This window comes from Acinonyx jubatus, chromosome F2 (genome assembly GCF_027475565.1).
Source record: "Acinonyx jubatus isolate Ajub_Pintada_27869175 chromosome F2, VMU_Ajub_asm_v1.0, whole genome shotgun sequence".
Lineage (NCBI taxonomy): Eukaryota > Metazoa > Chordata > Mammalia > Carnivora > Felidae > Acinonyx > Acinonyx jubatus.
Window position 1 is genome coordinate 44,536,792 of NC_069394.1, and position 12,700 is coordinate 44,549,491.

Genomic DNA, 12,700 nt, shown 5'->3' on the forward strand with positions numbered 1-12,700 from the left:
TTTAGGTTGGCATCATCATACTAACACATACTAGCTCTGTGAACATGGACAAGTTATTTAACTTACCCTGATCTCAGTTTATCAGTAAAAGGGGGACAATAATGGCACTACTTTTTAAGGTTATCGGAGGACTAAATCATAAATTAGTTCATTCCTGTTAAATACTTAGAATCGGAGAAGTCCAAATTCATGATGGAGACTCATACTCAACTGTGGGAAGATCTGCAATCTTAATTCATCTGTCACTAAAAAACACACAAAGAGAGTCCTCTGCTATGCTTTTCTATTCCATATTTTAATATCATCAATTTGTCTGATTAAAGTGAACATGATTTCTGGGTCAGATTCCTTTATCCACTAGAAACAGGGACAAGTGAAAATGGGAAGGAAGAGGCAAAAACCATGGTAAAAACAAATCAAATACACCCTTTAAATAATACTGAAAAAATACTTGGAAGATTAAAGTGAAAATAACTTCCTCTCTTTTCTTTTCATCCAATAAAATGTTTCCATTTCTCCAAATTTGGTCACTCTAGAAATCAGTATTACATTGGATTCTATAAGCCAGTCAAAGAGATTATGTCTAGGATCCACATTGCCAATGGACTAGGGCTGCTGTAATCATTTACCAGTTTGGCAAGAATGCTTTAAAAGAAAACTCTTTAAAACTTAAATCATAGCTTTAGTTTCAAGAGCTGTGTGAATGGTATAGGCTTCACCTGTAGACTCCAGACATCATCCTGTTGTACAGCGGTAACTGGCTCCTTCAGGAACAGAGGGTTTCCTTCACAGAAGAATTCCCTCAGCTTCAGGTTCTGAAACTTTCAAAACAAAATAAAAACTTCATTTCATCATAAAATAACAAACTTCACTTTTGAGGCTCATCTTACTTTATTTAGAACTTATATTCCATGTTAGTATTTTCACATGGAAATATTCTATTGTTAAAAGCATAAAGGTCTTCATGCTGGAATGAATGGCATTGACCTTAGAGGTCCCTGGTGGCATCCCCAATACTAGACAGCAGAGGAAACTTGTTGAGGATAACAGAACTGATTAGTAATAGAATATGGGTTAGTTAAATAATCAAATGCTGGGAATATTGTGCAAACAATATATTTGTTAGAAAACCAAGTATGATAAAAAATAACATTCTAATTTACACCAAAATCCAGGTCTGAAAGACTGTGAACCATGACCCATTTATGTTCAGTAAGAAAGGTAAGAGAAACAAAGGAAAATCAAAACGCCCTATGAATAAAACCTAACCTCAACTGGACTCTACCATTTGAGTAGAAAAATAAGGAATTCTCTCATACTAATAGTGTGCCTTGCCTCCCAGGAACTCATGTGGTTTTCAAAGTTAAACTCACTTCAGGGAATTACTTTCCTGAACTTCAGTTTCGGCTTTGAAATGGAAAAAAAAGAAGACCCATCTTTGGTGGTGTGCTGGTAAAACAGTTCTCTGGAAAGAATATAATTTTTTTAAAGCCCTGATTTGTGGCATATTTTGGTTCCTTATCCTTAGTATAACTACTTCTACCATGGCGATTACAGTCACAAAACACAGAGCTGGGGAGAAATATGGAAAATTGGTTCTTATGAGCCAGGATGCGCTGACATCATCACACCGCTGTGTCTCACACTTACAGGAAAGTTACAGATAGTTCCCTGAATTCTGCCTAGGGTTTGAAACATAGCAAGCATTCAATAAACTAAAATAATTGATTTAAAACATCTTTCCAGCGTGTCATGTCACTAGGTCTCAAAAGTCTCCAGAAATCTCTACAACACAGACAAGATTTTGAAATAAAACACAGAGCTCAAGGCCATGTCGGAATCACCTTGTCTCCTGGTCCCACCACAGACATTCTGCCTTTCCTAACGCAGCTTCCTATGTTGCCCACCATGAGGGAGCAACCTAGACAGTTAAATCCAATGGTAGCCCCCAGTCAGTGCTGAGTGTGTTGAAATGAAGAAAGCACTCCCTGTGCTTAACGGAACCATCACAGTTTTCTTTCTGTCCTAAAGAACAACAGTCCATAATTTATAACCAAACTCATAGCCACTTTTTTCAAAACAGATACAAACTTGAATATCTTGGTATGTGTAAACATCATTAACATCATTTCAAGTTGAACTGTGCTTCAAAGAGCATACATTTCTCTATATGAAATCATGCTTTTCTTCCTTCAAATCCTGTCACTACACTTCCATCATACATGGTAATGAGTTATTCAGTTTGCTAACTTACCACACATATTTTAAAAGGAGGTGATCCTGGGTGCCTGGGTGGCGCAGTCGGTTAAGCGTCCGACTTCAGCCAGGTCACGATCTCGCGGTCCGTGAGTTCGAGCCCCGTGTCAGGCTCTGGGCTGATGGCTCGGAGCCTGGAGCCTGTTTCCAATTCTGTGTCTCCCTCTCTCTCTGCCCCTCCCCCGTTCATGCTCTGTCTCTCTCTGTCCCAAAAATAAATAAAAACGTAGAAAAAAAAATTTTAAAGGAGGTGATCCTAATGAAATTAATTACTGAAATTCATTAGCATGTGTTTTGCAAAGTGACAAAATCTCTCAATGTCCACTCTGAATATTCCCCAGAATATTCAGAAAAAAACATTTTTTCTACCCTCTCTTTCTGTTCACTACTGGATTTCCTGTCAGCCTAGTAACTTAGTAGAACAATATTTTTGTCCAGTAGCAAAATCAGTTACATTATCTTCTATTAGTAAAATGTTGTTACAGCTTGTCAGAGTCTCTTTGCATGTGCTTACTCAATAAGAGCTATCAGTTTTGGGGCACCTGGGTGGCTCAGTCAGTTGGGCAGCCGACTTCAGCTCAGGTCATGATCTCGTGGTTTCTGAGTTTGAGCCCCAGCTGGGCTCTGTCCTGACAGCTCAGAGCCTGGAGCCTGCTTTGGATCCTGTGTCTCCCATTCTCTCTCTGTGCCCTTCCCCCACTCATGTTCTGTCTCTCTCTGTCTCTCACAAATGAATAAACGTTAAAAAAAATTTTTTTTACGGGGTGCCTGGTTGGCTCAGTCAATTAAGCATCCAACTTCAGCTCAGGTCATGATCTCACGGTTCGTGGGTTCCAACCCCACGTTGGGCTCTGTGCTGACAGCTCAGAGCCAGGAGCCTGCTTGGGATTCTGTGTCTCCCTCTCTCTCTGCTCCTCCTCCACTCATGCTCTGTCTCTCTCTGTCTCTCAAAAATAAATAGACACTAAAAAAAGTTTTTTTTAAAGAGTTATGAGTTTTATCTCAACTGAAACAATTTTGCCCCTCCACCACAACAGAGATTTACAGACATTTTTGGTTGTCATAACTGGGTAAGGGGAAGTATTGCTGGCATCTAATTAGCAAAGGCCAGGGGTGCTGCTAGGCATCCTACAATGCATAGGACAGCCCCAACAACAAAGAATTATCAGGTCCAAAGTAGTGTTGAAGTTGGAACATCATAAGCATTCACTGACCTGTCATATCTGGAGAAGGGACTGGCAGCTGCAGAGGAATAAAGGTTAAAATGAGGGTTTTTTTTTTTTTACTTTTCTAAGATAAGGGTCACTTGAGCATGTAGAAGGTAAATGCCAACAGAGATTAATGTAAAGGAGAGAAAAAGGATAATTGAAATAATAACGATCAGGTGAACACAAAATGACCTTTGAATACTAACATCTTTGCATTATTTCCTCCTCTGTGGCCACAGGAAAGGAGGTATAAATGTAGGCATGGATAAGTTTGAAGGTGCAGGTTTGGATCACTGAAGGAATCAGACATGATGCCTTCAATCTTGTCTTAAAAATAAAGAGTAAGACCATCTGTTAACTGAGCTGTGAAGCAAGGTGTCATTGTGGAAAAAGGCATGGAGAAGGTGGTGAAAGCTGGGAATATGCTACAGGTTTTTGAAGAGAAACCTGGCCAGAGACAAAGGTGCTGAGGGATGACCTACTGGAATCCACACAGTTGTGGTTTTTCCCGTCCATATATTTTGTGCTTCCATTTAGCACTTAGTAGCCCAGATCCAACACTGAGAATTGTGCATCAGAAAGCAAGGGAATGAATGCCTTGCATGTACTAAAGAGCAAATGATTTGGACTTTATGATCTAGACTAGATAGAAAAAGAAATGATAGTACAATGTTTCAATTAACCAGGAGTAAAAGGAGAAGTAAAGGGATGTGAAGTCTCAGTGACCCAGAAGAAGAGATATGGCTATAAAGCAATAGGGAACTGGAACATAGAAGGAACCAGTGCTCAAACTGCCATCTTGGACTTTAATTCTTCCAATTTAGAGCAGATGAAGATGATGTTAAGATCCAGACATAAGGGGCACCTGAGTGGCTCAGTTTGGTTAAGTGTCCCACTCTTGGTTTCAGCTCAGGTCATGATCTTGCAATTCATGAGATCGAGCACCACATAAGGCTCTATGTTGGCAACGTGGATCCTACTTGGGATTCTCTCTCTCCCTCTCTCTCTGCCCCCTTCTTTGTCTCCCCCTCCCTCTCTCAAAAAATAAATAAACTTTAACAAAAAAGAAGAAAAGATCCAGACGTGAGAGTGGAGGTGGTTTGTTGAAGTAAACACTGAAAAACTCGTTAAAATCAAGGATTCAAGGTGCTCTGCACTGAAGGTTCCTTGTTTTTTTTAAAGTTTATTTATTCATTTTGAGACAGAGAAAGTGTGAGTGGAGGAGGGGCAGAGAGAGAGGGAGAGAGAGAATCCCAAGCAGAGTCTGTACTGTCAGCATAGAGCCCAACATGGGGCTCAAACTCACAAACCATGAGATCATGACCTGAACCAAAACCAAGAGCTGGTTGCTTAATTGGCTGAGCCACCCAGGCACCACAAGCTGAAGGTTGCTTGTATCAACCACCTTTACAAATGAACTTCCTGAGTAATTCTCTCAAATATTTGGGTGTCTATGAAAAATCTCCTGCTGGAAGTCCCACAATGACTAAAAAGTCTAACATCTGAAACTGAACTCATGTTTCCTCCAAATTTTCCTCTTTCCTTTTCCTGATCAGCCACATCAAATCTCCCACCATGTTCTGTCAGTTCTACCTTCTTGAAACTTCTGGAGTCTATCCTTTCTTTCCATCTCGCTCTCCCACCAACCTCCTCACTACTTCTGCAGAATCTCCTCCTACTTCCGACCCCAGCCACCAACACTCTGCCTTAAGGCCTTCACCCTACGTGAATTATTGCAATAGTACTCAAATTAGTCTCCATGCAAACCTCTGCTGCCAAAATTGTCTTTTACAATAAGAATTTGATCATAATACAATCCTGCTGAAAAATTTTCAATGTTCTCTTTTGTCCACAGAATGAATTCAAAACCCTTAGTATGTCATAATTGGCTCTCCTCAGCTGGTTTCTCCAACCCTATATCCTGGTAAGCTCAACCTTTGCCCTTACATGCCAGCCATCCCAAGGTACTTAGGGGTCTCACAAGAGGCCTGTGTCTTATCTCACAGTTATTACTAATGCTGTGCCTTCTTCTCACCCCATTCCTGGAACACTTCTTCAAAATGAAAATATCACCCACCTAAGCTTCTCTGGCTTCTGCCAAATGTTTCCACGTCCACTCCTTGGGCCTTATATATAAATCATTCCACCTACAAACACTATGAAATAATCATTGTTGAAAAGTCTATCTTCATCTCCCAGGCTTTTGTCTCTTTAAGAATGATATCTTAAGTGCCTATAAATGCAACTTCTAAATTCAGTACTTTGAGCATAGCTGATGCCCAGTAAATAATTGCTATATTAACAAATGTCTTCTCAGATATCCCCAGGTACCCACAGCTCTCCCTGGAAACTCGAAATTTTCAAAGGCCTCCTTCTCCACAAGTGGTCAATTGTGGTAACTGTTCCTCCAAAGCCCCATGCCTCAGGAACAATGTATACATTCAGCAAGTCCTTCTGTTGCTTCCACTAGCCTAAAGTAGTGAGGGAGATCAGAAGGATCTGGTTTAGCAAGAACACCATTAATGTAAACAAGGAGAAAGGAGGCTAGGATTTAATAATGACCAAACCAGAAGTGATAAGTAGGCTAACAGCAAATTAATATGGACTCTTCAGACCATTTCAGAACTCATGGGGTTACCCATTAGGAAGAATTAGAATTTCTAAATAAGCTAAAGCCTAACTTGCAAAGAGGAAAAGATTTTTAAGTGTGGGGCTATGGCATTCAAAAAAATATATGTTAACAATTCTAAAAGGGACATGAATAAGATTTGTGACCAATGAGAAATTCAAGAAAGTAAGTGATACACTTCATATCTAATCAGAATTGTGTAATGAGTAGGCTGATGATATCATTTGAACATAAGAAAGCCAAAAACTCTCTTCTGGGAACCCTTGTCTCACACACCCTGTACAAGTGGGAGTGAAAACAGGCACAAAGTGACCTCAAGTGAGGATCCTTTAGTATCTGCTGGATACTTGTCCCAAGAGAATACCCTTAGAAGGAGTTGAAGAGAGGAGGCCAAGAGAAGCCTGGAAGGAGGGAAATAACTAAACTCCAGGCTCTAAACACACACACACACACACACACACACACACACACACACACACACCCCTTCCTTAATTCTGGCCAGGGAGAAGCGACCAAAGGTCCCCAAGCTCAAGCCCCTTCCTGCCTGCCTTCACTACACTTGGCCTTAAAGCTGATGGGACAGTGGCTCCAGAGTCCTTGTCAGGACTCTTGGTCTAAATATCACTGTAAAATGAACAACTGGTCTGCAAGGGCTTGTTTGTATCTTCTCACAATCCCCATCCCACACCTGCTTTAGACCCCACTTTTGTCCTCGTACCACCTGAGAACCAGCAGGGAAACAGGATTTTGTTTCCACGAGGCCCTGTGTGCTCCATCCCCAATGGTGTGATCTCCTTACAATGGAAATTAGATCACATCACTCCCTTGCTCAAAACCATCCAGGGGTTCTAATCTCACTCAAGATGAAACACAAGATTCCTCACACTGGCTTATATGATTCTTAGGATTGGACCCTGCACCATCTTTGACCCTGAGCATTCATTCTCTCACTTTCTCTATTTATCCCTCCACTCTGGCAATGTTGGCTTTTTTTCCAGAAATTCTGCACCTCTTCTTGGCATTCTGGTCTCAGATTTGTCCATACCATTAAAATTCAGAATAAAATGGACTCATAAATTTAGGAGTTCAGATTCAACAGCCAGAAAAGTTTTCATTAATGCACAAAGACAATGGAAAGGTATTCTCACATGCATGAGCTAACTACCTTAACCAAAAAAATTACTCAAGACACAAAGCAACTGAAAGAGAGTAACAAAAAGTAAAATTTGGGGGAATACATTTATTCTGCCTACCAAAATGCAAACAATAAAAATTAGGAGGTGGGTGGGGAGATGGGTGAAATAGATAAAGGAGATTAAGCGTACCCTTATGGTGATGAGCACTGAGTAATGTACAGAATTGCTGAATCATTATATTGTACACCTGAAACTAAGATAACATTGTATGTTAATTATACTTCAATGAAAATAAATAAAGTAGCTTCTTAGATTCATCTACAGAAAAAATTAAAAATTAAAATTAGAACACCCACTGCCCAATGTAAACAAGATTGGGGCAATCAGTTTGTGAGCAAATTTGCAATGTCATCAAAAAGCCTAAAAGTTATTCTTACTCTTTGTTAATTCTACTAGTAGGAATTCACCCAAAATAAATATTTGAAATGGGAACAAATGTTTATACACACAGTATGTTTCTCAGAATTATTTAAAATTTAAAAATCTTTTCCCACATTAAAAAAAATGACCTGGTAAGTTATAGGACATACCTGAATCCTCTGCCCTCTGTCTTTTAATTCCCTATGTTTAGGGAAACAAAACCCTGGGTCATCCCTGCCATCAGTTTTCCCTATCTCTGCACCCAAATAAAGAAGTCCCATTTGCAGAGTCACACATTAGGGTACACAGGAATCATAGTCACCAACTTCCAAAATGCTCTTTGTGGTTGCCAGAAATTCTCCTTTATTCAGTATGCTAACCAACATTAATTCTATTTTTTCTTTGCGGGCCTATCATTCTTTGCCCAACCGTGAAAGAGTCCACCACAGAGCTCACCACATTTTCTTTTCACTTTATTTTCTTTTCCCTAGGCAATTTTACCCAAATCCACAATTTCAATTAAATCTCTGTGCCAATGACTCTGGTTCCACACATGATAGCCAACTGCCTACTCAAAATCTTCACTTGAATGTCTTAAATACAAGTCAAACTCACCATGTTCAAGATTGAACTCATGATCTGCTCTCCTGAGGCTTGTCTTTTTCCAGTGTTTTCTATCCAAGACCACAAAAAGCTTACTAGCCCATCACCATTTCCAAATTTACCTCTTAAACATCCCATGAATCCATTCAGGTCTTTCCACTCCTACTACTACCACCTTAGACGAAGTTACCACAATTTTTTTACTTGGCTTCGGTAAAGAACTACCAGAAGTCCACCCAACGTTCCCTCTGATCTCCTCCAGTACGTCTTCCACACTTCAGACAGAATGATCTTTTCAAAATGCAAATCTGATTGTGTCACTTCCTGCCTAAAATCCTTTGAGATTTGTGTTGCTCTTCAAATAAAGATCAAAATCCTTACCATATCCTATATTCTTTGGCCATGGCCTCCTCTCATCCAATCTCTGAGCTCCAGCCACACTAAATTATCTCCAGTTCCCTGAACATCCATGTTCCCTCCAAGCCCTTTCCACATACTTGTCACTCTGTCTGAAATATGTCTTTTCCTTTCACTTAATTGATTCCTACTCACTCTTCAGCTCTCAGCTGTCACCTCCTCCAGGATGCCTTCCTTAACCAATCTGTTGAGTCAGGCTTCTGTTTTCTCTCACAGACCAGTGGGTTCTTTCTTTTAGTGTACTGATTTCAGTTTGTAATTATACATTCATAATGTTAATTACTTGATTAATATGTCTCCCACTATACTGCAGCTCTGAGAGAGCAGAGATCCCATCTGGTTCCTCACTATTATATTCCCAGTTCCTAGTGCAGGACTTAGTATATGACACGTATGGGTTTAGGACGACAGACTTCAGAATCAAACTGCCTTATTTAAATTTCAGCTCCACTGAAATTTATACTGGGACCACCAAACTTTTCCTACTCTGCGGATGCTTCCCCAGCACCCATCTTCCACCACTACCCAGGGAGTCTGCTACCTACAGATTTTACATGGTATGGTTTTACTACTGGGACATTTGAACAGGGGCTTGACTCTTGAGCCAAAGAAAGCTAATCATATGCCTGACCCAATCATCTGAAATCCAACAGGCTTGCCTAATCAAATACTCTCTTGGGAATTTAAACCAAGAAATATGGAAATAATTTGCAATTGAGTTCTGGAAGCTGGAATAGAACAGTTATTACGTCAAGGACCTGGAGACTCCACAGTAGGCTATGTGTATGTTGAATTTATAGGAGACTGGAACCAAGGTATAAGCAGAGCAGCATTTGGAATATGGCCACATTATTCCAATATTATACCAACCAATTGCAACAAGTGTGATGACCTAATATTTCATGCCACTGAAGATCCCAGATGCTCTTTGAGCTGAGAACATTCATTCCAATACCTTTGGGCTCTGCCCAGCCTTACTGTAGCTCCTTCTTAAATACCTGTGAAATTCTCTTCATTACATCTTCTCTATGTAACTTTAATTTCTATTTATGCTGTAACCGAAGAGCCAAAATAAAACACATATACCAATTTCAACATGTCATAGAATTTTCTTGTCCCACCTTCAACAGATAAATGATTCTCTCCACTGTTTCTGAATTGCTCCAAATAACCTTCTTGGGTACTTTAATGCGAATCCTTCTTTGTAAAACATAAAAATTGACTTCTCCCTCCTCTCAATCTAAGACTTTCAAACCTTAGTTACTCTTCAAAAACAGTTTCAGGCTTTTGAAAGAAAATTATGTAATTAGTATCTCTCCACAGGATAGGGAAGCTGTATACCTAGTGATGTTCTTTCACCCATAATTGTAAATCTCACAGACCTAGTTACAGATAAAAAGCAGTAATCAGCAGTAACTAAACTATAAAAGGCACTTTCCTTGGGGAATAACAAAGAAATCAAAGTTCCCAACCTCTGCCCTGAAATATTCTACAATTTAAACTGAAGAATTCCATCTTAAAATTTATTCAGATCAGGCAACAATTCAGAGTAGTGAACCAGAAGAAAGATATTCAAAGATTTTGTGAAAGCTGTTTATGGTTTGAAAACCAATTGTGAGATCTTTGGTCTTCCATTTTTTTATTCTGACAGGAAATTAAAATTTTAGTGGTCAAATTCTTGATGAGAACTGAAGAAAGAATGCCAATTTGTAGCTTCTGCCTTGGTTTCCACGCAAGCCCCAATGTGGTTTTAAGTAAAGCTCCTCAAAGGTGTAACACCTTTAATTCCACTCAACATACCTTTGTTCTTTATTCATATTAGATATCAATGTTTCAAGAATTCTTGAATGCTTTTCTTTACCTTCTCTTAATTCACTGTTATTTTAACTAAAACACCCTTTCTTTTAAGCTCTTCATATAACTCAATCTATATGTAGTAATAGAACAGAGAAAGCATTGTCCTCAAAGGCCGGGAACTGGTTCAAATCCAAGTCCTCCACATAACTTCTTTGTACAAGTCATTTAAAGTAGCTGAAACTGTTCTTAATGTATAAACATAACAATACTCCCCTCAATGACTGTGAAGATCAAATGAGGAAGTATTAAATACTTAATAAACTTTAAAGCATTCTAGAAAAATTAGGTACTATACCAACATGTAGTCCATTTAGCAAGTCAGGTTTATTGTTTTTCTGGCTTGTTAGGATCAGCCAGTATTTTGTCTTCCTTATTTACCCCCAATACTTTGCTTCATTTAAGCTCTACCAGGCAAGAGTAAAGGCATTTCACATGCTGCAAATGTATTAGCAAACTGATATAAGTACTTCCAGTTTCAAGATGGTAAGACAGCACAATCAGCAATATCCTTCTCCCACGACAAATCCTAGAAATGACACAAAGATACCTTCTAAAATAAAGAATAAATAGCCACTTAAATACAGGAAGAGAAATCCTCATAGGAACAGAAATCATGTGTAGATAGTATCACTTGAATAAGGAAGTATCAACCCAGGATGATATGAAAACCCCAGAAAAAATTCCCTACACACACACACATACACACACACGCACACACACAAATAGAAATGAAGGAACTCAGTACACAAAGGCAGTAGAGGTCTCCAGAAAAGAATGGGTAGTGAAACAACAGACAGGAGGATTACTGTACTCTCTCAGAAGCAGGTAGACACTGGGCTCATTCACCCATTCTTATCCCACAGCCACATTCCACCTCCCATCTCTAAACTTCCTTTCCCTGAATCCTGCACACCTATACCCTAATAGGAGCAGTGCTTTGAATAGAAAGAAGTAAGAGGGACCCTGAGTGGCTGGCAACACAAGGGAAGAATAAGCAGCTATCAGAATGCATTATACCTGCTGGAATATTTTTAAGTATTTCTGTAGTGTCATTGACCAATACAAACTCCTGTAATAACTTTATCTTGTCCCATAAGGTGAACTGCAAAGACAGCTGCCAGCTCTCAGGAATCTTGTGTTCCAAATTCAAAAATAAGACGAAAGTTTAAAAATAAAATTACCTGAAAATAAGAGGTAAGAACTTATACCAGAAGAAATAGAGCTAATAAAACAAGACTCTAAAGTAATTAGTATAATTAATATCTTTAAAGAGGTATGTGAAATATTGCTTAAAGCAAGAATAAGAACCAATTTTAAAACTTGGAAACGTTGGGCTTTCTGAAGCAAAATTTGGCAACATTCATCAAAGCAGTTAAAGTATGCATAATTTTGATCTAGCAATTACATTTCAAAGAATCTTTCCTAAGGGAGTAATTAATGGTATGTACAAAGAGTAGCTACAATGATATTCATTGAAACATCTTAATTGTGGCACACAGGTTTAAATCTCCTACTTGTCAAAAAATAGGAGACTGCTTTAATATAAACAATGTCAATATGATGCATCCCTTAGAAATAGAGAGGTGTGGTTGAATCACTATGTCATACACCTGAAACTAACATAACATTGTACACCTGATACTAATGTCAAGTGTAATTCAAAAAAAAGTTAACACAAACTAGGCCAAGCAAAAAAAATTCAATAATTAAGTCAAATGTCCACAATAAATCTAGATACACAATGGGGAAAAAAAAAAGAAAGAAAGAAATAGAAAGGTAGGGAAATACTTTAAGAAATGGGAAAATTTTTTAAATAAAAATTGAAAAGGCAGATTATAAAACATGTATATATAAATAATACACTAATATGCATGAGTAATACTAATAATACTAACACGTTAGCGTATATGACTATTCCATTAAAAAAAATCTACATGTGCATGTACACACATGCATTCACAGACACCCCTGTCCCTCCTCCCCCCTCCCAAAAAAAAAAACAAAACTGGAAGAATAGGAAAAAAATAAACCAACATGTTAATTTGGTTTCCCTGGCACTTTCCCTTGGCCCCAGTATGCTTGCATTATAGGTCATTTTGCTTTTCTTTTTGCTTATCTCTATTTTCCAAGTAATCCACAGTGAAAAGATATTTCAAAAGTTTTTTTCTGAAATG

General features: G+C 38.7%; 1 protein-coding gene across 1 annotated transcript in view; it reads right to left on the reverse strand.

Annotated features, from left to right (window-relative positions):
• LRRC69 (leucine rich repeat containing 69) overlaps nucleotides 1–12,700 on the reverse strand; it is a 78,262-nt gene that overhangs the window by 21,100 nt on the left and 44,462 nt on the right. Inside the window, exon 6 of the mRNA XM_015072158.3 lies at nucleotides 720–821. Coding sequence (XP_014927644.1) covers nucleotides 720–821 — 102 coding nt within the window. The remainder of the gene's footprint in view (nucleotides 1–719; nucleotides 822–12,700) is intronic.